The following is a 25,493-nucleotide window of genomic DNA, read 5'->3' as shown; positions in this document are numbered from 1 at the left end:
CAAAAAAAAAAAAAAAGGCCAGGTGTGGTGGCTTACGCCTATAATCCCAGCACTTTGGAAGGCCAAGGTGGGTGGATCACCTGAGGTCAGGAGTTCGAGACCAGCCTGGCCAACATAGTGAAATCCCGCCTCTATTAAAAATAAAAAAATTAGCTGGGTGTGGTGGTGGGCACTTGTAATCCCAGCTACTCGGGAGGCTGAGGCAGGAGAATCATTTGAACCCAGGAGGCAGAGGTTGCAGTGAGCCGAGATTGAGCCATTGCACTCCAGCCTGGGCCACAGGGCGAAACTCCATCTCAAAAGAAAAAAAAAAAAAAGAAAAAAGAAAAAAACACAAAGCTGAAGTTTAGGGCTTGCCAAGGAAGGAGAGCTTGGCAAACCTTCCCAGGCTTTGGACTGGGACTCCAAAAAGGGCTGATACTCACTTTCATTCAGAATAAAGGTGAATCAGAAATAGGATGGTCCCTATATGGAATAAAGCCTAGCTTGAAATAATCTCATTTCAACCTCTAATTAAAGTAATTCAGGGCCAGATGTGGTGGTTTACACCTGTAATCCCAGCACTTTGGGAGGCCAAGGCAGGGGGATCACCTGAGGTCACGAGTTTGAGACCGGCCAGGCCAACATGGTGAAACCACATCTCTACTAAAAATACAAAAAAAGGAGCTTGGCGTGGTGGCATGCACCTGTAGTCCCAGCTACTCAGGAGGCTGAGGCAGAAGAATCGCTTGAATCCGGGAGGTGGAGGCTGCAGTGAGCTAAGATCATGCCACTACACTCCAGCCTGCACAACCGAGTGAGACTCCATCTCAAACCCCCGCTCCCGCCCAAAAAACCCAGAAACAAAAAGAAGAACTTTGCATTGTCCAGGAAGAACTAAAAGTACTAACAGATTTCAAAAAGCCAAGGATGCATGTTTTTTTTTGTTTTTGTTTGAGACGAAGTCTCACTCTGTTGCCCAAGCTGGAGTGTAGTGGTGCGATCTCGGCTCACTACAACCTCCACCTCCCAGGTTCAAGTGATTCTCTTGCCTCAGCTTCCTGAGTAGCTGGGATTACAGGCACACACCATCATGCCCGGCTAATTTTTGTATTTTTAGTAGAGACAGGGTTTCACTATGTTGGCCAGGGTGGTCTTGAACTCCACCCGCCTTGGCTTCCCAAAGTGCTGGGATTACAGGCGTCAGCCAGGATACATGTTTTGTTTCGTTTTGTGTGAGACAGAGCCTCGCTCTGTTGCCCAGGCTGGAGTGCACTGGTGCGATCTTGGCTCACTGCAACCTCTGCTTCCCGGGTTCAAGCCATTCTCCTGCCTCAGCCTCTCTAGTAGCTGGGATTACAGGCACCCACGACCTCGCCCAGCTGATTTTTGTATTGTTAGTAGAGACGGGGTTTCACCATGTCGGCCAGGATGGTCTCCATATCTTGGCCTCCCAAAGTGCTGGGATTACAGGCATGAGCCACCACCCCCAGCCCAGGATACCTGTTTTAATATCTAGCAGCCCTTCTTGACCAAAGATCTAAGTCCTAATGTCATAAGGCACTCACTATACATAATAAGTTAAATTCTCTCCTATGCATTTAACAGGGTTTGGGTTTTTTGTTTTTGCTTTTTGTTTTGTTTTGAAAAGGGGACTCACTTTGTCACCCAGGCTGGAGTGCAGTGGCACAATCACAGCTTCCTGCAGCCTGGACCTCTTGGGCTCAAGCGATCTTCCCACCTCAGCTTCCTAAGAAACTGGGACTACAGGTGTGCACTTCCACACCCAGCTAATTTTTTTCTGTTGTTTTTTTGGTTTTTGTTTTTGTAGAGATTGGGTATCTCCTTGTGTTGCCCGGGCTGGTCTCGAGCTCCTGGGCTCAAGCGATCCTCCTGCCTTGGCCTCCCAAAATGCTGGGACTGCAGGCATAAGCCACTGCACCTGGCCTCCTATGCATTTTAAAATGGTACTAGCTATGTCCCATCCTTCAGAAAATTGAGGAAATAGTTGCTCAAATCCCTTTCTGTAGGGTTTAGTTCTCTTGAAGAAATACGGGTAAGAAGAATGCTGGGGTAATCACGAAAAGAACAACATGCAAGGATATAACCAATAAATCAACAAAATGGGGAAGTGGGATAACAAATCAAATCAATCCAAAGGAGAACATGGGAAAGGCAAGATGGGAAACAGCTAACAGTAGACGGCAACTTTTAACCCAAGTATTTAAGTCATTACATTAAATGCAAACTGTATCAGTGGAATCTTAAAAAGTTGAATTCAAAGAAGCATAAAGTAGAATGGTGTTTACCAAGGGTTAGGGGATGGGGCCAGGACTGGGGAGATGCTGGTCAAACGATACATAATTTCACTTAGGAAAAAAGAATAAGTTCAGGAAACCTATTGTATAACATGATGACTATCATTAGTTAACAGTGTATTATACACTTCAAAATTGCTGAGAGCAGATTTTAAATGTTCTCACCACAAAAAAATAAGTATTTGAGGTAATGGGTACGTTAATTAACTTGATTATATCAAAACATCATGTTGTATGCCATAAATATGTATTCTTTTTATGTTAATTTTATTTTATTCTATTTTTGTACAAACAGGGTTTTGCCATGTTGGTCAGGCTGGTCTTGAACTGCTGGCCTCAAGTGATCCACCAGCCTTGGCTTCCCAAAGTTCTGGGATTACAGGTGTGAGCCACTGTGCCCAGACTTTATGTTAATTTTTAAATAAATAAATAGAAAGATATAAACCGTATCAATGCTCTAAAAGACTGGATAATAACAAATCCCAATGTATGCCACTTGAAAGATACACCTTAAGTAGAAGGATAGAGAAAAGGTGACAGTAAATGATGGGAAAAGATGCACCCTGCAGATTCTAACCAAAAGCAAGCAAGATATCAGACAAAACTAACTTTAAAAGGCAAAAGGGGTAGATGATGAGAAATTACTTAATGGGTACAATGTGCATTATTTGGGGAATAGATATGGATACCCTGATAGCCCTGACTTCACCACTATACCATCTATGCGTGTCACAAAATCACACTTTTATCTCATAACTTTACTCATGTAAAATAAGAATTGGCCGGGTGCAGTGGCCCACCCCTGTCATCCTAATACTTTGGGAGGCCAAGGCGGGCAGATCACTTGAGGTCAAGAGTTTAAGACTAACCTGGCCAACAGGATGAAACCCCGTCTCTACTAAAAATACGAAAATTAGCCAGGCTTCGTGATGCATGCCTGTAATCCCAGCTACTAAGGAGGCTGAGGCAGGAGAATTGCTTGAACCCAGGAGGTTGCAGTGAGCTGAGATCTCGCCACTGCACTCCAGCCTGGGGGACAAGCAAAACTCTTGCCTCAAAAAAATAAAACAAAATATAAAATAAGAATAAAAGGCAAAAAGAATATTTAAGATAAAAAGAAACGTCATAAAGTATCTAATACTTCATAAAGTATCTAGATAGATAATCTCTATCTAGTTCTAAATGAGCACCTAATAACATTGCATCAAAACGTATAAAACAAATGATGACAGAACCTAAAGAAAAAGTAGACAAAACCTTAATCTCAGAAGGACATGTCAGCCGGGCACAGTGGCTCATGCCTGTAATCCCAGCACTTTGGGAGGCCGAGGCTGGCAGATCATGAGGTCAGACTGAGACCATCCTGGCTAACAAGGTGAAACCCCGTCTCTGCTAAAAATACAAAAAACTAGCCGGGCGAGGTGGCGGGCGCCTGTAGTCCCAGCTACTTGGGAGGCTGAGGCAGGAGAATGGCGTGAACCCAGGAGGCAGAGGTTGCAGTGAGTGGAGATGGTGCCACTGCACTCCCGCCTGGGTGACAGAGTGAGACTCTGTCTCAAAAAAAAAAAAAAAGGAGATGTCAAGATCTCAGTAGTGACAGTATAAGCAAACATCTCTAATTCCCAGCACCCAGTACGGGCCAAATCAAAATTTGCTGATCTAGAAAAACAGATGTATACATCCTAGAATTTCCCAGGCAGTTTCAATTTCAAGTATAAAACTGTCTCATCCCCCATCCTCATGGGGGACATCTCCAAATGCCCCTTCTGGACATCTGTCCAGAAGTTTGGTTTGGAAAATAAAAACAGTATCTCCACAGGTACCCTGATACCTTCCTACATTGCCATGTTCTCCTTTCTCCATAGGGTCCTGGGCCCCACGAGCACTCAGGTGCTGGAGATGTTTAGAAGGGGCGCCTCTCATACCTGAGCTGGAGCATCTGTCCCAGGGATTCGGGTGGACCGCCTGCGGGTGACGATGACTGATGGCTTGTGCTCAGCAGGGTTCTGTTCAGGACCCTTCCCGTCCTCATCAACACCTCCAGCCTGGGCTGCCTCAGTTGGGTCCACAGTCCGCACAGGCACAGACACTGGGATGATGAGGGGTACCATCCCACTGTCTTCTCGTGCTCGCTTGGTGGCTAAGGAAGGCTCAGAAAACTCCACCCCACCCTTGGTAGTTGAGGCCAATACACTTTTCCGCTTCTCTTCAGAGCCACTGCCATCCTGGATAAGATGGGAACAGAGTGTAATTTAAAAGATAAGTCATAGCCAAGCGTAGTGGCTCACACCTATAATTCCTGCACTTTGGGAGGACAAGATGAAAGGATCACTTGAGGCCACAAGTTCAAGACCAGCCTGGGTAACATAGTGACACCTTGTCTCTACAGAAAATAAAACAAAATTAGCTGGGCATGGTGGCAAACTCCTGTGGTCCCAGCTACTCGGGAGGCGGAGGTGGGAGGATTGCCTGAGCCCAGGAAATTGAGGCTGCAGTGAGCTGAGATCGCACCACTGCACTCCAGCCTGGGTGAGAGAGTGAGACCCTGTCTCAGTAATAAATAAACAAACAAATAAAAGATAAATTCTGATTTGATCTAGGACCCTATTCCCATTTAGTTAACGGGCCTCAAACACTCACAGTGCCCCGCAATGGTCTCACAAGTTGGCCTTTCCCTGACCACCTTTTCTTCTACCACTTTTTTTTTTTTTTTGGAGACAGGGGGTCTCACTCTGTCACCCAGGCTGTAGTACGGTGGCACGATCTCGGCTCACTGCAACCTCTGCCTCCCGGGTTCAGACGATTCTCCCGCCTCAGCCTCCCCAGTAGCTGGGATTACAGATGTACAGCAACACGATTGGCTAATTTTTGTGTTTTTTGGTAGAGATGGGGTTTTGCTGTGTTGGCCAGGCTGGTCTCGAACTCCTGACCTCAAGTGATCCACCCACCTTGGCCTCCCAAAGTGCTGGAATTACAGGCATGAGCCACTGCACCTGGCTTCCTACCACACTTCTAAATACTCTCCAATCCTTGACCAGACCCACAGGTACCCCTGGGCCAAGGACAAGGCAACAGTCAATACCAAGGCCTGGAACCTAGCAGGCGAAATTCAGGAAGTTTTATGGTGAGAAGCACTTTTTGTCTTTTTTGAGATGGAGTCTTGCTCCATCACCCGGGCTGGAGTGCAGTGGCATGATCTCAGCTCACTGCAACCTCCACCTCCCAGGTTCAAGCAATTCTCCCGCCTCAGCCTCCCCGAGTAGCTGGGATTACAGGTGCCCCCCACCACGCCTGGCTAATTTTTGTATTTTTAGTAGAGATAGGGTTTAACCATGTTGGTCAGGCTGGTCTCGAACTCCTGACCTCATCATCTGCCTGCCTCAGCCCCCCAAAGTGCTAGGATTATAGGTGTGAGCCACTGCACCCAGCCAGAAGCACTTTCTACAGAAGAGAGCAATGTGAGGCTGAGCGCAGTGGCTCATGCCTATAATCCTAGCACTTTGGGAGGCTGAGGTGGGTGGATCACCTGAGGTCAGGAGTTTGAGACCAGCCTGGCCAACATGGCGAAACCCCGTCTCTACTAAATAACAAAAATATGCTGGGTGTGGTGGTGGGCACCTGCAATCCCAGCTACTGGGGAGGCTGAGGCGGGAGAATCACTTGAACCCAGGAGGTAGAGGTTGCAGTGAGCTGAGATCGTGCTACTACACTCTAGCCTGGGTGACGGAGTGAGACTTTCTCAATAAATAAATAAATAAATAACAAATAAATACTCTCCATAACCTGCCTTCTTCCAGGCCCTTCCACCCTGGCCTGGACCAAGGGCCCCCAGATGGCCATCTCCTGCCACAGGTGGCTTACGGATGGGTTTTGTTTGGCCTGCACAGTGGGTGGCACACGAAATAGTATCTAATTATTCAAAAAATATTTCTGCAAAAGAAAGTAAGCAAGAACTCTGTCACAAGGTGAAGGGTGGTCTTTGTACTATTTCCCCACAAGCAGCTGGCTACGGCAAAGTCTGGCTGTCTCTAGGCAAGAAGCAAATTCTGCAGCCTCTCACCTATCAGCCTGATGCCCTCTGCCAGGTCTGGCTCCACCGTTATGCCCCTCTCACCTTTGCATTCTGCAGCGAGGCCAGCTCCACCGCCTTCTGGGCCAGGGTCAGCAAATTGGCCTCCTGCGATGCCCGGCGCCTCCGTCGCGTGCTCTGGATTACCCCGCCCCGTAGCACCTGCCCACAGTCCCCTGTGCTCACTGCCCTCATGCCCTCCTCGCTGCCCATGGCAAGAGCCTCTCGCTCCCGGCCATTGGGTGCTAGTCTCTCCCCATCAGGCAGTAGCTGTGACTCCCTCAGCTCCACCGGGAATCCCAGAGCTTCAGGATGGGGCTGCCCCAGGGAGCCAGGTGGTGGCTGCTGCAGGGGCCAGTGATGTAGGAACAGGTTGCCAGTGAGCTCCTGCCCAGGTTGGGTGCCAGCCCCATCCAGGGTGGTGGGAGGCAGGATACCCTCCTTAGAGAGGCGGCGGGAGCGGCGGGGGAAGGGGATCTGGACCTGAGGTAGCGCCGGCTGTGGGGCTGACTCCTGCAGGAGGGCCTTGCGCAGTTCTGGGTTCATATCTGGGTTGGGGGGGAAGGGGTAGGGTGCCATGCTGTGGTGAGCCAGGTGTGACTGTCCCAGTGGCCCAGCCGACTGCAGGCCAAAGTCCTGGGGTTGCTGCGAGGGTGGCTGTTGCATGGGGTAGAAGTTCTCAAAGAGCGGCATCTGGGGTAGGGCTGCCTGCTGCTGCTGCTGCTGCTGCTGTTGCGGTTGCTGCTGCTGCTGCTTCTGCGGAGGGAAGGCAGCCACCGGGTTTGGGGGTGGTGGGCCCTGCCGGAAGACCTGCCGGTTGACCTGGTGGCCGAATGCCAGCTGGAAGGGTTGCAGGGGCAGTGACTGGTTTGGGGGTTTCTTGGCTGCGTGGAAAGAATTCAGGGGTGCCTGGGGCCGCCCAACCTCCAGCTGCACCTTCTGTGGCATCACTGGCCGCACATTTCCATAGCGGTCCAGCTGTGGACCCCCCGCTTTCTCCCGCTTCAGTGCCTCAGGGTGGTTATAGTAAGTCGGGACTCCCACTCCAGGATGCGGGTTCCCCTTGGGTGCACTGTAGAGGGACAGACTGTGGCAGTTCCATGTTGAATGGGGTGGAGGCTGGCCTGGCTGCTGCTGCCAGCTGCTGTCACTGACACCCCCACCTCCTCCACGCTCCGGGCCCCGCCCTGGAGCCATCACAGAGTTGGGCCACTTTACTGAGGCTACCTGCTGGGACAACATGGCTGCTGAGGTCCGCTCAGGCCCATACACCACAGAGTTCAGCAGGGCCAAACTGCTGGGAGGGGGCAGTTCCACAGGCTGAGAGGTGGAGACTGCCCCTCCTGGACCCTCGTGCCCTACGTACTGCTCCTCCTTCACTCTGATGGACTGCTGGGGGGGCTGCAGGGGAGGGGGCTGCTCCTTGGGAGCTGGTTCCTGGCCCCCGAAGAGGCAACGCTTCCGCTTGTTCTGAGCCTTGGGCTGGGCCTGGAGGTTCATGATGTGGCCAACTGAGCCCTGGCGGTGAGATCCCGTTCAACAGTCACCCATCCCCTGGGGAAACGTCCTGCTGGAAGCTGGGCTCTAGTCCAGGAGCCAGGGAGGGCAGAGCAGGGGCAGAGGAAGACGCTGGACGATGAGGTCGGGCACTGGGAGAAAGAACTGCTGGCTCTTCCTTTCTCTTTCAGAGAGGCTCTGGGGCTCAGCTACTCTTCCCAGTTCATGATGCTCCACAGGGTCCTGGCACCTGCAGAGGGGAGAGCAGTGACAGTGTCAGCCACAGCGTCCCAGGATGCCCCAAACATCAGCACAAGTGTAAGAAAAGAGGCCTCCAAGGGCCATCGGTCTCACCACTCATATCACAGGAACAGGCCCCAAGTCACAGAGCAGCATTGGTGAGGCAGGAGCCAAGACCTTCTGGGGAGCTGCCAGGAGGGCAGGAGAATCAGCTGCATCTCCCAGGGCACTGTGACTCTCTTGTCCCACCACCTCACCCTCCTGGTTCAGCTCCAGGACTGCCTGCATCTGGTTGTGTTATTTGTGCACTGCATAGGCACATTCTAAGGGGCAGGTGGAGCTGACATCCAGCCCAAGCCCCTCCAGCCCAGCTGAGAAAGGAGCAGCAAAAGCCACATTGGCTCCCCTCTCCTCTTACCCAGGCCCCAGCCCCCTGGGCAGCCAGGCCTAGTCCTCCTGGCACACATCTGTCTATGCAGGAGCCTCCCACCAGACCCAGAAGGATCTTTGTCCAGCCAGTGCCTCCTCTAACACTCCAAGCACAGCTCAGGCTCAGGAAGTGGAGAGGACAGGGTTATTCCCGACATGGCCACTCCTCCTGTGCAGCCCCAGGGTCAGGAGCCCCAACAGGCCCTAGTGGAGTCAGGGGCCCAGGGTCAGCCTCACCAAGGCCTGCAGGTAAGGCCCCAGAAGGGTGTGTGCAGTCCTAGCCCCACCCCTGGGAAGAGCTGCTGGGTGGGGCTCTGGCTGCCAGTCTTTCCCAAACCAGCACAGAACCTGTTTTGCAACCCTAGCAGGATGGAGGCAGGATCCAGGCCAAGAGCTGGTCAGCAGCTGACCCCGCCCCTGCCTGACCCCTGCCCCTTCCACTGCCAAAGAGCCCCTGGTAAATGGTGTAACTCAGATCGTAGAGGGTGTGTATTGCTAGAACTCAGTTCCAGAAGGTTTCTCCATGATAATATCATGACTAAAGTAAACAATTTTTCTGTTTTTGTTTCGTAATTTGATTTTTTAAAACAGTCGCTACAGAACAGAATCTAGACCGGTATTTTACAACTTACATAGCTGCTTCGTGTATTTTTAAAGACTTTTTATTCCCTCAGAGTGCTGTTTGGGTTTTGTTTTTTTCCTGGGAAGTTGGTGGGGGTGGGAGCTAAATGGCCCACCTCTTTCCCCAGTAAGATTCTGGTCCGTGAGAAGAAGGGAAGACAGCTCGGGTGGCTCTGAAGAGGAAATCTCAGGCCCTAGATGCTACAGGTCATTGTTAGCAACCCCAGCAGCTCCCAGGAAACCAGGCAGGAGCAGCAGAGGGCAGGGCTGGGCGGGCACAGAGTCCTGACTACACCCAGTTCACAGTTCGGCCCGCCCCCAGCGCCAGGAATGCCCCTCCCAGGCTATCACTCCTCTGCAGGCTTCCGCAGCTCCCCAGCCCCTGAGCTCCTGGAGCCTGCCTGCCTCCTGTCCGCCTGCATGACTCACTGAGGGCCCCCTCCCTATCTTTCACTTTCACCCAGCACCCAGAAGGGGAGTAACTTCCTCCTCCGTTTCCTTCCTCAGTCCTTGGGCCTTGAAGAGAGTAAAAGAGACCCTCCTCGTGTGCAGCCTTTGTCTTTTCATATATGAAGCTGGAGGGAGGGAGAGGCACAGAGACTAGGATGGCATCCAAGTCACCCTGACCCCCAGTAAGAGGGGAGTGGGGGGATCTGGACAAGAAGTGGAGAGCTGGGGGCTGGAGAAACAACCTTTCTCTTGCTTTTAAACCCGCATTCCCTGACAGTCAACCTAATTCAGAGCAGGAACCCAAAAGCTAACCCCTACACTGAAAATCACCCTGGGCACCACCATGAAGCTGCAGGATAGGACCGTCTGGCTCCGCCTCTCCGAGGGAACATCAAGCCCACGGACCTAGAAGTGCATGTCTGCAGAAGCAAGACAGAGGAAGGAAGAATGTACGCCAGCCTGGCAGGCCCACGTGCCTCCAGGGGGCTGCGAGCCCCTCCAGTGGGCGCTCACACACACTCACGCCTCCCTTCATCACAGCCCTGTCGCCTTGTGAGCTACAGCACTGGCTTGAGGCCTGGAGCAAGGGAAGGTCCACGTGGCGGGTGGGCCTGGATGCACGTGCCAGTGTGAACCTGATGGAGGGCTGTGCCCCCTCCATGGGGACGGCTGCTCAGCACCTCTTACAGAAGGAGATGAGGCGGGGTCTGCGGCTCCAGGACAAGCCTGCTTCTGCCCAGGGCAGGGGCCAGAGGCCAGACGCAGGTCTTACAGGGGCTTATCCACAGCTGTATGGTCAGCCCTGGAGGAGCTGGGCTCAGCTGGGAAGCCTCCCACTCCCACCCTGCACATCAAGGAGGGCCATCATTCAAGACACCACAGCAGCCTCTGAAGCTGAAACGGACTTGCTTTGAAGAAATCAAGGGGCCTGGTTTGGGGAAGGCTGAATCACCCCAGAAGCTTCTTGCTGCAGAGGCCTCTCTGTCACCGTCACTGAAGAGCTAAGGGGCCAGGGGCATGGACACTCAGGCCTGGAACCCTCAGAGAAGGAAGGTCATTGGCTGGGAGTGGGGAGAAGAGTGGAAGATACTGGCAGCCTGGGAGGAAGGGTGAAGGGGCACACCTAGGCAGCAGGGCACTAAGCAGTCATAGGAGTAATGATGATGGTGATGGTGCACCCGTGCTAGGCAGATCCTACATGCTTTGTATCCTTTAAATTCCCACCATGACCTTATAAGGCAGGTGTTGCGATTTTAACCTCTATTTACAGGTTAGCTAGATGAGGCTCAGAGGGGCGAAGTAAGTTGGCCATAGTCACACATTCGTTATGTTGCAGAGCCAAGACTGGAACCCAGGTCTGTCTCACTCTAAGATCAAGCTCTTCTTCCTTATCCCCAAGACATGACACTAAGACCCCAGACCCCTCTTCATACACCTCCCTTCCACAGCACACTCCACACACCTCCAAGCAAGGATTTTGTAGACATAGATATCCCTTCTCATGGGCACTGGGAAGCCCCTTACCCCTGCCTGAACCTTTGGCACGTACTCTCTCCCATTCTCCCTAAATACAGCTGAGACTCTTGACCCTCCAGGAAGGGAGGGCAGGGAAGGGTCTCACCACAGAGGGTCAGCAGATGTGTGAGGTCTACCTGCAGGGAGGCCTGAAACACTTCCTCCTGCACTGGCCACTCTAGTCCCCGATCTGGGGACTCTCCAGCTCCTGCAACCCCAACTCGGGCTCAGTTGCTGCTGGTGGTGCCTCCAGCTCTCAGACCCCATGGGCTCCTCCCAGCCTGCAACTCGGGGTCAGGACTGCACCACTTCCTCTCATTTCTTCTACCCCACCCCCACTGCCCTGTCCCTCAGGTGGAAATCAAACTGCCCTTCCTCACAGTGAGGAAGAGGAAGGAAGACACCTCCAAAGGCTGCTGACCTGTGGACCTAGTCCCCGAGGTTGCAGGGAAGAGGATGTAATGAGGAACTCCTGCCAGCAGCTCAGCCCTGGGACGAGCTGCAGGGCCTCTGACAACGGATGCAGGAACACTGCAAAAGGAAACCCACAGTCACCACGGGGCCCCAAACACTGCAGTCCGCCCTGTCAGTCTGTTTGACTGTCACGCTCTATTCACTTTTCCCTTCCTCCAGGCTTCTCTCTGCAGCAACCAATCCTTGACCAGACCCACAGGTACCCCTGGGCCAAAGACAAGGCAACAGTCAAGGCCAAAGCCTGGGACCTAGCTGGCTTTCAGGAAGTTCTATGGTGAAAAGCACTTGCTCTCTATAGAAGAAAGCAGTGTGCACCAAGAAAAACAAAAAACAAAAAACCGTGCTGACCCCACATATATGTTTTGCAGACACATGAGGGGAAGGTGCTGGAAAGGCCTTTGGGTATTCAGTGCTGATGGTGACACCAGCTCTCCCGGGATGTCAGCTCAAACACACACTGCTCCCCAAGGGACATCGGCAGCCCAGCCGCACACCCAACGCTAGCTGACCGACCCCAGGAGAAGCCAGTGAGCTATCACCACAGGGCAAGGGGCCAGACTGTAGCCACTGCAGGACCAGGGCCACTCACCAGTCTGCTTGGGGCAATCAGTGTGTCCATTTGAGAAACAAGACTGTTGTGAGTCGAGGTCACACAGGCCAGGGAGGAGATGCCAAGTTGATCTCAGCAGCTGCAGGGGCTCAGCTCTGACCTGGGGGTGATCCAAGGGTCCCTGCCCTTGGAGGCTAATGCTCCAAGCTCCCACTCTTAGAGCCTAGGCAGGCCCTACAAGCTCAGCACTAGGAAGAGGGGAGTCAAAGGTCATGTGCCTGTCACCCAAGGGCAAGACGCCCAAACTGAGTCTCCAGGCGAGTCAGGTCTCTGAGCTGCCTTAGGACAAAGTCTAAACTCCCTGCCCTGTCCACAAGTCCCTGCAGACCTTGGCTCCTGCCACCTCTCTCGACAGTCTGTGCTCGAGCCAGGGCCTCCAACGTGCTCTTCTCGCTTTGCTTCCAGGTCTTTGGCCAGGCTGTACCCCTTCCTAGGGACAACTTCTCACTCTTTTCATCAGGCCAGGTCCTATTCATCCTTCAGGCTGCAGACACTGCTTCCACCGGGAAACCTTCCTTGACCCCAGAGCTGAGACAGGAGCTGAACTACAAGCCCCTATAACACACTGTGTATGGCACACTAAATCCCAGGTGCCCACTTCGTCATCCCCAGCAGACAGCAGGCTCCACGGAACAGGGTTGGCAGACCGTTGTACCTTGGCACTTGGTTTGTATCTGCCTGTCAGGATGCTCATTCAAGATTGCGCCCAAGGTGAGTCAGAGCCACGCTGGGCAGAGGTGACACAGCCTGCATTCCTGCCCTGGGCTTCTGCCTGCTCCTGACTTCTGGGCTCTCTGATGCACACCAGAGCTCCTCAAGATGCTGGGATGAAGTGAAAAGACCCAGCCCGGGATCCCACCCTACCCCTGGCCCAGGCCCTCTCCACCTATGTGGAACACAAGTCCTTCTCCCTGCTGGCCCACAAGCCACCTGCCCTTGACTGTCACCTGCTGCCCCATACCACATGCTGGCCAGCTGGAAAAGTGCCAGCTCCACTGTTGCCCTCCACCCCATTTTTCTAGGCTTCCACCCCCACCTAGACAGTAGCCAGGGACACAAACCTGTGGGTCTGTTTACCTTATGCCCTGACATGGCTGGACCTCAAGACACTAAGGTCTGGCCAGGATGCCAAGGAGCCATAACAAGACCCTGCCACCCCCACCAGAGGAGCACAGCATGGCCCAGCTGGCCCCTTCATCCGGACTCACATCTTGAAAAGCTCTCTCAGACATTCTGGGGTCTCCAGCTATAGCCACACTGGGTATGTGGCCTGGAACTGCCATCTTGGGCCACCTAGAGTTGCCCAGGCCCTAGACAAACCTTCCCTCTGGACCCCATGTGCAATGCCACATGTATCCCCACCAACTGGGCCTTCACACACAGGCCAGTGCACCCCATTTCTGTAAGCCACTGGACACATAAGCCCTATTCTCAAGGAGTTTGCAAACAAGGAGGCTCTGATACAACAGACATGGATCTGACTCCCGCAAGTGTCATTTTCCCTGGGAGCATGAGAGAGCAGGTAAGAGGCCCTATGGTCGGCCCATTCCCAATCCAGACAGTCCCTGGACCATCACTTCTCTGGACTGAACTTCAGTTCTCAAAAGCAGAACCCAGGACAACAGGCCAGAGAGTCACGAGTCCCAGGGGTCTCAGCCATCAAGTTGCTCAGGATCAGAAGCTTGGCCAGGGTTCAAGCTGCCTGAAGTTTGAGCTTACACAGTAAAAATGCCAACACTGAGATGCTTTTAAAGGGATGTGTAAGAGAAGAATCCTTTCAGGGCTTATGAGGCACTCTCAGGGTTCCGTCCAGGCTTCTACCTTGATTGCCTCCCTCCCCCAAAGCTCGACAAATGCCCACAGGGTGTCCGTGGGAAGCTGGGATCGCCAGGTTTGTTTTGCCAGGGATGGGGGAGGTGGGGGGCTGCTAATGCAGAGAGAAAACAGTCATGAACAAAGGCGAAAAGGATTAAGCCTTCAGGCGCAGCTTTTGCCTGCACTGAAGGAACTGTCTGCCTTCCTCCTAGGCAAAGGCTTCGAAGAATCACAGGCAGCCCTGGAAAACCCCTTCCAGCAGGACCCAGGGATCCCAGCAGGAGTAGGGTAGAAGCAGGCAGATTTATGCTTCCTCCGCAGGAGACTCAGCAGATGTTCCTGAGGCCCTCTAGCGAGGGCATCCTGGGACCACTGGGGTCCTTGGTCTGTCTCCTCAAAACTGTCTCTATGCCCTATGCAGCTCCTCCTTCCCCTTCTGGAAGGGCCTGGCTCCCCAGCAGGGCTAACGCAGGGCTCTCTGAAGTCTGTGCCTGAGTACCCCATGCCAGAGTCTGCCCTGGGCCAAAATACAAATGAGGCCACTCACAGGGGCCTCCCCCACCACACACCCTCCCTGCTGCAGCTCTGCAGGTGGGCCTGCTGCCCCTTCATCCACTCCACAAGCATTTCCTGAACACTTGCTACAAGCCAGACTCTGGGAGACACAGGAGGCACAGAGCTTCCAGGCTGGTGGGGAGACAGACACACAGAAACACTCGCTAATTATAATGCAAGGCAGCCTGTGCAGGGACTAGGGGTAAGCGACCCCTGGGGACAGGCAATCCCTGGGGGAGCTCCCTGACTTTGAGCCTCCCCTAGAGCTGTTCCTTCTGTCTGGAAGCCCTGCTTCCACTCTCAAAATCTGCTTTTCCTCAAGGCCTACGTCCTCCAGCTGGCCCTCCAGCACATATTGTTGTCACCCATTCTGAATCTTCTTGCTCTTATATCACTATCCAATAATGCTTCTTCAATTCCCTTCTGTTCCTGCACAGAGCCTGGGAGCAGCAGGGCCTGGAGACAACATGAACCAAGACGGAGGGCAGTGGACTGCTTGTCAGGTAACCAACCAGATGTCTGGTCCAGGAGCCGCCACTCACTGGTTCCTGCCTTTGAGGAGCTTAAGAGCCTGGGGTGGGAAGAGACCTGCATCCAGGGACCAAAGAAACACCTTTGTAAAAAGCAAGTGCCACGCGGAACAGCAGCCACAAGGACTAGCTGTATGCCCAATGTGGCAGAGTACCGCTTACCTACATAACCACTTATTCCCAACTGAGAAACGAGGAAAGGCTGGCTCTGAAAGTAACTTGTCCCAGCTCACAGAACCCATGACTGAGGAGTCAAGATTCAATCTAAGCCTCCTGACCCCAAACCAGGTCTCTCTGTCACTGTGTCAATACCCGTCTGTGTAGATGTCAAGGAGTGGTTCTTAAACCTCAGTGTGTGCAATAAAACCCACCCTGAGAGACTAGTTCATGGGTCTGGTGGGGTAGGGGTCGAGGGTGGGAAGAGCATGATGGGGAATCTAGGATGTTTCACAAGCAGCCAGGTGGTGCCCAGGCACTGCAGCAGAGGAATGGCTAAAGAGTCACAGCCTGGCATGGTGAAATTTCCCAGGATCCACCACTCCCCATTCCCTAAAGGTACTACCTGCCAGAGTGCTGCGGCCTGCCCAGGAGACAGGAGGGGTCGCACAGAGCCCTGAGGGGACTTTGCTCTCAGCCAGTCCTAGGATTAACTGTGGCTCTTACCACATCTGGGACCCAACTGAATGCCCATGTTTACTGAGCACTTACTATTTGCCAGGCACTGTGCTAAGTCCATTGCAGGCAGCATTTTATTTAACCCTTACTGTTCTGTGTCTCGTTATTTATAGGCCAAGAATGGTATACTCAAAAATATCTATTTAACACAAAAGAAGACAGTAATGGAAGAACAAAAGAATAACAAAGACATAAGACATACAGAAATCAAATCACAAAATGGCAGCATAAATCCTACCTTATTCATAATTACTTTAAATGTGAATGGATTAAATATCTAATTAATGGACTTTAAAAAAAACATGCAATTACATGGCAGAACGGACTTTTTAAAAAAAGATGCAATTTCTTTAAAAAAAAGAAACACCCTTTACATTCAGAGACACAAATAGGTTGAAAGTGATTAGCAGGGCATGGTGGCACACACCTGCAGTCCCAGCTACTCAAGATGCTGAGGTAGGAGAAATCGCTTGAACCCAGGACGTGGAGGTTGCAGTGAGCCCAGATTGCACCACTGTACTCCAGCCTGGGCAACACAGTGAGACTCTGTACCAAAAAAGAAAAAAAGACTCTGTACCAAAAAAGAAAAAGTAAGGGATGGAAAAAGAGATACCATTGTAAACAGTAACCAAAAGACAGATGGAACGGCTATACTAATATCAGACAAAATACATGGTGGCAGGCGCCTGTAATTGCAGCTACTCAGGAGGCTGAGGCAGGAGAATTATTTGAACCTGGGAGGCGGAGGTTGCAGTGAGCCAAGATGGCGCCACTGCACTCCAGCCTGAGCAACAGAGCTAGACTCCATCTAAAAAAAAAAAAAAAAAAGAAAACAGAAAACTATTATTATAGACAAAGAATATTTTATAATGAACAAAAGTGTCCATCCCTCAGGAGGCTATACCACTTATAGGCATGCATGTACCTAACAACAGAGCCCCAAACTACATGAAGCAAAAACTGTCGGAATCGAAAGGAAAAAAAAACAACTCAAATAATAGTAGGAAACTTCAATACTCTACTTGTTTTCATTTTATTTTATATATACACATGAGAGAGAGAAAACACTACTTTCAACAATGAACAGTACAACTAAATAGAAGATAGACAAGGAAATAGAAGATTTAGATGCTATAAACCAATTAGGCCTAGAAGATCTATACAGAACACTCCACCTAACAACAGCAAAATACACAGGAATACACACTCTTCTCAAGAGCACACAGATACTGCAGTCGTAGGTCAACTGTTATCTTTGTTTCTTTTTTAAAAAGAACAGGCCCGGTGCAGTGGCTCACGCCTGTAATCCCAAAATTTTGGAAGGCCAAGGCAGGAGGATCACTTGAGCCCAGGAGCTCAAGACCAGCCTGGGCAACAAAAGGAGACCGTGTCTTTACAAAAAATAAAAAAATAAAAAAGAATTAGTTGGGTGTGGCGGCCACTATAGGCTATAGTCCCAACTACTCAGGAAGCTGAGGCAGAAGGATTGCTTGGGCCCAGGAGGTTGAGGCTGCAGTAAGCCATGTTCATGTCTCTGCAACCCAGCGTGGGTAAAAGACCAAGATCCAGTCTCAGAAAAAATTAAAAAACAAAACAAAACAAAAAAAAAACACACACATGGAACATTCTCTACAATAGATCATTATTAGGCCATAAGACAAGTCTCAACAAATGTAAAGGGACTGAAATCACTCAAAGTATGTTCTCTAATCAAAATGGGCTGAAACTGGAAATCAATAACCGAAGGAAATTTGGGAAACTTACAGGAAACGAAGGTTAAAAGTAACTCGCCAAGTTCTCTCAGCTCAGAAAGGCCCCTCCCTCCTCAGCCCATGTTCTCCACACCTTCTGTATCACAGCCCTAGGCAGCTGCAGAGCTCAGACTTTAGCAAAGGCCTGGGTAGCCCCTCTCCCAGACACACACTGAACCTGACCCCAAGCTTGATCCCAACAGCAAAACAACTAGGGGATGGAGAGGCCTTTGGGATTGCAACAGCTTGTCAGGCAGTCCTGTTTTTCCCGGGGAAAAATGGCGACAGGCAAATATTTCCACTTCCATGACCAATCTACAAAATATCCAAAAGACAGATCCTTCCCAAAAGAAGGGAGCGAACGAGTACTTCCCTGGGCTGGGTCCTTCACATATTCGAATCCACGCTTATAAACCTCCTATGGAGGAGTCTTATGTCCCCATTCTCCAGAGGGAAGTTGAGGCTCTGCTGTTACAGAGCCAGAAGCAAGATTCAAAACTTTATCTTGTGTCGTTCAAGTCCTTGCTCTTTCCACCACCCTCCCAGAAAAATCTGAAATCTACACCTGCGGGCCTCAGAAGGAATGCTACACTTGAGAACTTCACAAAGCCAGCTCCTTCCCAGAGCTGCTGCTCTTCCCTGGGGGCATTTCCAAGCACAGCATGGTCTATTAACACTCTTCTTAAGAAATAATCCTAGCCCCAGTCAGCCAGAAACAGGTTCCCCTCCAGATGGGGGGTGGGGGGGTGGGGGGCCCATATCTGTAAAAGCCCCTGGAAGCCAAGAGAGCCCAAAGGGTGTTGAGGTGTGGGGGACTGCAGAGGTTAGCTGGAGGCTGCAGGCTCAGCACCGTCTCACTCTGGAATAAAAGCCTCCATGCCACATGGAGAAAGGTGGCTTGGACCTCTCTTCAGAGCCAACTGGCAAAGCAGGGCCCAGCTGGGAAAGCTGAACAGATTCCAAATATCAAGGGATGTCAATGTTTACCTACTGCAATTCCTCGGTCCACGGAGCAGTCCAGAGAGTGAAATAAACTTGCTTGAGGACACGCAGCCAGGAGCAAAATCAAAGACTCCAATAACAATGCTTCATGACTCCATTTAGGCAGGTCCCACCACTTGGCAAGACACTGGGCAAAGCATGGAGCCAAGGTTTATCCCAACATCACACAAACAAGACTTCATCAATACCTCCAACATTTCCACTGGGGGTGCTACTATGTGCCAGGCATGGTGCTAAGCACACTACATGCAGTATCCTGTGGAATCCTCTCACAGAAAGGTAAATATTATCATTATTATTTTTGTAGAGATGTAGTCTCACTTTGTTGCCCAGGCTGGTCTTGAACTCCTGGCCTCAAGGGATCCTCTCAACTCAACCACCCGAAGTGCTGAGATTACAGACGTGAGCCACCACACCAGGCCATCAAGGTAGGCATTATTACTCCTCCTTTCTAAACAAGAAATCTGAAAAGACCTGAGGTCAAATCACTTGCCTAAAGTCACAGCAGTATAAAGGCAAGGCCAGGACTGCCACCTAGGCCTGCCCGTTCTGCAAACTTCCTCCCCGCAGAGTTTCAGACTTGGGCGTCACACCAGGCTGCCTGGGATAGACAGCAGCAGCCTCTGGGTTGCTCACGTCTGCTCCCTGGAGAGCAGCTTCAGCTGGCCTGAAAACCACTATGATGTTCTGAGATGTGGCTGGTCAGGTAAGGTGGATGGGAGAGGCCGGGCAGGTGAGTGGCTTTGTTTTTTTTTTTTTTTTTTTTTTGAGACGGAGTCTCGCTCTGTCGCCCAGGCTGGAGTGCAGTGGCCGGATCTCAGCTCACTGCAAGCTCCGCCTCCCGGGTTTACGCCATTCTCTCGCCTCAGCCTCCCGAGTAGCTGGGACTACAGGCGCCCGCCATCTCGCCCGGCTAATTTTTTGTATATTTTAGTAGAGACGGGGTTTCACCGTGTTAGCCAGGATGGTCTCGATCTCCTGACCTCGTGATCCGCCCGTCTCGGCCTCCCAAAGTGCTGGGATTACAGGCTTGAGCCACCGCGCCCGGCCGGGTGAGTGGCTTTGAAGATGAAGAGGTTATAGGTGATTACCTCCAGTGGACCAACCTGTGGAGGGCTCGGCATCTTTGCCTAAGAGGAAGCCACACCCCTTCCACACCCTCCAACCCCACAACTGAGGTTAGCCAACAGCTCTTTAAAAATAAAGCCAGGCCGGGTGCAGTGGCTCACATTTGTAATCCCAACAACTTTGGGAGGCCGAGGTGGGCAGACCACCTGAGGTCAGGAGTTTGAGACCAGCCTTACCAACATGGAGAAACTCTGTCTCTACTAAAAATACAAAATTACCCGGGCATGGTGGCGCAGGCCTCTAATCCCAGCTACTCGGGAGGCTGAGGCAGGAGAATCATTTGAACCCAGCGCATGCCTGTAATCCCAGCTACTTGGGAGGCTGAGGCAGAAGAATTACTTGAACCCAGGAGGTAGAGGTTGCGGTGAGCCGAGATCGTGCCACTGCACTCCAGCCTGGGCAACAAGAGCAAAACTCCATCTCAAAAAATAAATAAATAAATAATGCCTTCGGCCAGGCACTGTGGCTCACGCCTGTAATCCCAGCACTTTGGGATGCCAAGGCAGAGGGATCATTTGAGGTCAGGAGTTCCAGAGCAGCCCGGCCAACATGGTGAAACCCCGTCTCTACTAAAAATACAAAAATTAGCTAGGCATGGTGGCAGGTGCCTGTAATCCCAGCTACTCGGGAGGCTGAGATAGGAGAATTGCTTGAACCCAGGAGGCAGAGGTTGCAGTGAGCCAAGATGGTACCACTGCACTCCAGCCTGAGCAACAAGAGCAAAACTGTACCTCAAAAAATAAAGTCTTGACTCTCCCCTGCTTGTCAGATAACCCAAGTCTCCATGGAGTCCAAGCTCCAGTCCCTTATCCTGCCACCCTGAGGTCTGGGTCAAATCAGCTCTCTGCTTGGGTTCCCCATTCAGGACACTGAGCATTAGCCCCCAGCCACAGCCTGCCACATCTCCGCATGGTGCTCTCAGAGTGCTGCTTCTCCCAATAACTTAACTTCCTAAATAAAATCTGTTCATCGCACATCCCGAGTAGAGGAGACAGAGGTGACCACTCACTCCAAAGATCATTTGTCCAAACCTCCATTTCATGGCTCATAAAACCAAGTCCTCAAAGGTAAAATGACCTGCCTAAGGACACATGGCTGACCACCTGGTAGAGCTACAGTGAGGGCCTCCCAGGTGGATGTTCTCACACTTAGCACCCCTCAGACCTGACATTGCCAGGTCCTTGACATTCGTCTGGGGGAGGTAAAGCAAGGGGTATAGTATGTGTGTCAAGCCTACCAAGTCTTCATCAACCCATGCTCTCCTGACTGGTCAGGGTTGGAAAGGGCCAAGACCCACCTGGTGCCTGGGGGTTAGATGGGTCAGTGTCTGCCAGAGTGGTGTGAGAGTAAAGAACGGGGGAAATATGGCTCCCCAGTACGTGCCAAGTGACCAGGAAGCACAAAAATTTGCCACCAGCAGAGGGAGGAGTCTCAGTGTGGCTGCCAGGGGCCTCCTAGAAGGGCTGCAAAGTGGGCACACCCATTTGACTCTAGAGCCATCACATCAGCCTCACGTCCTTCCTCAGGCCCTGGTCAAGATGCAAGACTTTTGCCAAAGGCTCACGCATTCTTTGCATTTCTCCAGTCTCTGAGCAGCTGCTGCAGGGCCTTTTCTCCTATGTTGATTTATTCTTTATTGTTCCTGAAATATACCCAGAGGCTTTTGGCACAGCATGTGGGCACAGCAGAGCATCCAGCCCAAGCCCCAAGTACACACCAACTCTCTGCGACCTGGGCCAAGCCAGCTGGAATGATGGGCCCCAGGTCAGACCCAGCAGCCAAGAAGGGACACCAAAGATCCCACCTAGCCCCAGTCTTTGATCCCCAGAGCTGTTCTCAGTACCTCAGAGGCTGGGATACCTTTAGCGGGGATGAGACACTTGGGAGGTCCCCCAGGAAACCCACAACTAAGCTGAAACCAAGCCTTTCCCCTCCTCCTGTGCATGTGCCTGGACGGGCAGTCCCCAGGTCCACAGCTGAGTCCTCCACAGAACGGCCTCAGGGCTCAAGGCTGGGCCCCTGGCTGCCCTGTGAAGCACCTGGAGAGGGAGGCAGCAGGGAGGTCTTCTCCACCCTTCCCAGCCCAAAATATCTCCCGTTATCAGCCAGTCTAATGGTGCCCGAATTCCTACTATCAGCACTTCATACCAAGGATCAAAGCATTGTTCCCTGTGCACAGGAAAATAGCTGGAGGAAATGTGGGAGCCGCAGGGTAAAAGAAGTCAGGGGCAATGTATGCTGGCTTCTCCAATCACCAGCCTCTGCGAGCCTGGGGATCCCTACTGGTGAATGGGCACAACAGTTTCATCTTCATTATTGTGCAACTCAATGAGGTAATACATAGATGAAGTGCCACCTGGCACAGGGTATGCACTCAATAAATGGGATTCCTGTCTCCCTTGCTGGGTAGGGGTGGTTCAGACATCGTTATCAGTCTTTAACACCTTGGAGGAAATGAATGGTCCAACTCTTCCAGTTCCACAGCCGGCTGAGAGCAGGGCTGGCCAGGCAGGGGCAGGACAGGGAGACTCAAAGTCCTAGCAACACTGTGGGGCTCTGCAGGCACGCACAGCTTCTGGCCTACAGACCCAGGAGAGAGAGGCCTGGCGAGAAAGTCTAGAGGGCACCCAGCAGAGGCCTCCTTTAAACTCAGCTATGCCAGCAGGGCCTGCCTACAGGGATACAGGGGGATGAGAGTATTTCCCAGATAACACTGGCAGAGCCTCCAGGCCCACAAGGATGAGCCGCCACCCTCCTTTGCTCACTCTAATAAAAGCAATAAAGGGGAAGGTGCAATGGCCAGAGGGAGGCTGAGGAAGGGCTGCAGGAAGTAGAAGGGACTCCAGTGTGGCAGAGACACAGGGCCTGCAGAAAGCAAGCAAGCCTGCCCAGAGGCCACCACAGTAAATGTCCCACAAGTGGAAGTGCCCGCCTGGTTATTTTTGGCGCCTCTTCTGCCCAAAACCAGCAAGGAAGGGCAGCTGCTAGCAACATGGAAGGGCTGTTTACACTCAAGTTGTGCAGGCACTGTAACAGGGCCAGAAAGCACAACTAGCAGCCACCATGCAGACAGGCCCCTGCTCCTGTTTTTCCCCTCCCGACTGTCCCGTTGGGTGCTGCACAGCTGACAGAGTGTGGGTACTTCTGCTTTTACTCAGATTCAGCCTCCCAACCACAGGACTCACTCACGCACACGCAAACAAATAAATAACTATGGAGCCAGCTGAGGACTGAGCCACACCCAGGAGCCAAGACAGTATTCCTTTGGATTCTTCCTACACTCAAGCTGCCCTCCCAGCTTCCAAACTGGGAGGAGCAGCGACCAGGCACGGGACACAGGATCAGTCCCTTTCCACCCTCCCAAAGTGAAAGTGGAGACAGTCTTTAGAACCTCAAGCATCTCACCACCTCTCGGCTTCCCCATTTGAAAATGAAGGATTTGGACTAGATATCCCAAATGGTTTCCCAGCTCTGGAATGACTCCCTGGAGGCCAGGACTATGACCCGAGGCCAGCTGGGGCCTGAGAGAGAGGAAGGCCAGGTCGGGAGGAGGATCTGTGCCACAGCTCACATGAAGTCTCGGGGTTGCAAGTTATCACTTAAGCCTGTTTCTGAGCTATGGTATGGGGGCCTTACCTACTAAAGAAATGGCAAGTTCTGGCAACAGTAAGCTGGATAGGGGCCTCTGCCCAACTACCGGGAAAAGTGGGGGACCAAAATATCTCACCGTTTTCCTTCTTGTCTGGATTCCAATTCCCCAGAGAAGCTGGGCAGCTTTAGAGAGAAGCCCCTTCTGGCTGGCTACAAGCCTACTGTAGCTCACTCTCTCCATCCAAGCTTAACTGGGATAAACCTTGCCCTGTGCTCCTCTCCCCACTCTCCTTCCTTCCCAGGACTCCTAGAGGAAGAAGCACTGCCTGGAAAAAATGCTCTCACCATGAGAGCTCCCTGCGGCTGGGAGAAAAGCAGAGGGAACAGGGAGCACCTTCCCTGGCTGGCCACAGCACGAGGCTGTGTTCCAGGAAGAGCAAGAGCGGCTGCCAGGGAAGCCTCAGCCCCAAGCCCCGGCTCTTCCCCACCAGCCGAGAATGACAGCCAGCAACTGCAGCCCTCAGGGAGACCCCCAGCCCCATCCCAGCACAACTCCAGCTCTCCTCTGACAGTGGTAACTTTCTTCTTATATAATTCTCGGTGTTTCCTTCACCGTTGCACCTAATTTTAATGGGTAAAACAGCCAAAGCAGTCTTTGGAGGAAAAACTCCCACCCTTGGCTCTACCCAAACCTCCCCTGAGGTCACACTGCAAGGCTTCAGGTGAAGCAAACAGGGGACTTTTCTTCCTTGGCTGAGAAAGCAGCCTTCCTCCTGCCCACCCATGTGAGCAGCTCAGCCTGGGGCCTGGGCGGGTAGGTTCCGGAGAGCATAATCTGATCTCTGGGAAGCTGGGCCCTCAACCCTCGGCTGCAGGCACACAGTCCCTCTCAAAGGCACACAGACACCCGGTCTGGGCCACATGTCTAGGGTGGAGTGGATCAAGCAGTTGTTCCCGGGGCACAATGAACTTCATTTATACAAGCTTCAGTGGCCTGGTAGATTGCTTTCCTACTATAAGCAGGATACCTTTCATTTTCTCTTCCTTGATAGGAGCCAAAGGCAAACACACTGGACCCAGTGGGAACTGGTGAAATGAGAGTTGCCATCTGTTGAATACCTAGTATGTGTCAGTCACTTTGCATGCATAATCCTGTCTAACCTTCACAGCCCATGAAGTACTTATCATCCACATTTTACAGGTGAGGAAACTGAGGCCCAAGAAGTTAAGCAATGCCCAAAGCCACACTGCAAGAGGAGATGCTGGGGTATGAACTCAGGTCTGCCCAGGCCTTATTTCCACGTACCCACCAGACTTCCTTCAGTCACTGCCCAAGTGACTGTCCACACACCATCCAGGAGCAGCGTTCTGAGTGTAGAAGCCGAAGTCCGTGTGGACGAATTTTGCTTGAGGGCTCCAGAATCTGAACTGATGCTCCGACTATTGTTGCTCCCAAGTGTGTGACTGTGAGAGCCCATGTCAGAGAGTGTGTGTGTGTGCTGAGGTGGAGGGAGGGTGATCTGGATTCCAAATTGCAGTTTCCAACATTAAAGTTATGCTGTAATGCTTCTGATTCATAAAATGAGCTCATAGTCTCACAGTATCCTGAATGTTGCTTCGAATGCAAATGCAGGTCCCTTAGTAAGAACTGGGGATTTCAGCATACTCCACCCTAGCCCCGGCCCAGCAAGCAATTTTTCAGTCCCAGAGTCAAGAGCTCTCATGTGCAGAAAGAAGCAATTCCTCCAACAAATTTCGGCCACTGGCTCTGCTTCCTGCCACCTGCAGTGAGTCAGGGAAGAATGGAGCCCCAGGCTGCTTCTGTACTAATGCATGCGTGCCTGCACACACACAGGAAGGGTACCAACCTGGGCTGGCCAAAGGAACTGCCCAGGCTAGCAGATCCCTAGGGAGATGGCTCCACAACTCTTTTCACCCTGAGGTCCCCTTAGGGTCAGGATGACTGACACATGCACTCCACAAGGCCAGCTACAGGGCAGTGCCAGGAAACTGGGTTCACCAGCACCAGAATCACCCACGGTGCAGTGACATTTTTGAAACCAGTGATGCAATGTGAGGAGGTTCCTGCAGCAGGGACTCACTGGGCCCAACACATGCCAAGTACACCTTTTTTTTTTTTACGGAGATCTTTCACTAATTTGTTCAACTAACATGCACTAAAGCCAGGCGAGGTAGCTCAAGACTGTAATCCCAGCACTTTGGGAGGCCAAAGCCGGTGGATTT

The 25,493-nt window shown here is 52.0% G+C and overlaps 1 protein-coding gene and 1 long non-coding RNA gene across 5 annotated transcripts in view; one reads left to right on the top strand and one right to left on the bottom strand.

Annotated features, from left to right (window-relative positions):
• The window catches only part of MIDEAS (mitotic deacetylase associated SANT domain protein), a 75,727-nt gene that overhangs the window by 17,765 nt on the left and 32,469 nt on the right, over window positions 1-25,493 (bottom strand). For all 4 annotated transcript variants that reach the window (XM_033187505.1, XM_033187506.1, XM_033187504.1 and 1 more), the window contains exons 2-3: window positions 6,412-8,113; window positions 4,223-4,522 (exon numbers count right to left, since the gene is read on the bottom strand). In XM_033187505.1, the coding sequence (XP_033043396.1) occupies window positions 4,223-4,522; window positions 6,412-7,866 (1,755 nt within the window). In that variant the 5' untranslated portion in view covers window positions 7,867-8,113. The remainder of the gene's footprint in view (window positions 1-4,222; window positions 4,523-6,411; window positions 8,114-25,493) is intronic.
• LOC117069359 lies at window positions 19,108-24,849 on the top strand. Its single transcript, XR_004431513.1, has 3 exons — window positions 19,108-19,236; window positions 23,552-23,823; window positions 24,451-24,849. It is a non-coding gene; the product is annotated as an uncharacterized LOC117069359 (long non-coding RNA).

Source organism: Trachypithecus francoisi, unplaced genomic scaffold (genome assembly GCF_009764315.1).
Source record: "Trachypithecus francoisi isolate TF-2019V2 unplaced genomic scaffold, Tfra_2.0 Lachesis_group3, whole genome shotgun sequence".
Lineage (NCBI taxonomy): Eukaryota > Metazoa > Chordata > Mammalia > Primates > Cercopithecidae > Trachypithecus > Trachypithecus francoisi.
The sequence above is the reverse complement of the archived record's forward strand: the minus strand, read 5'-3'. Positions and strand labels throughout refer to the sequence as shown.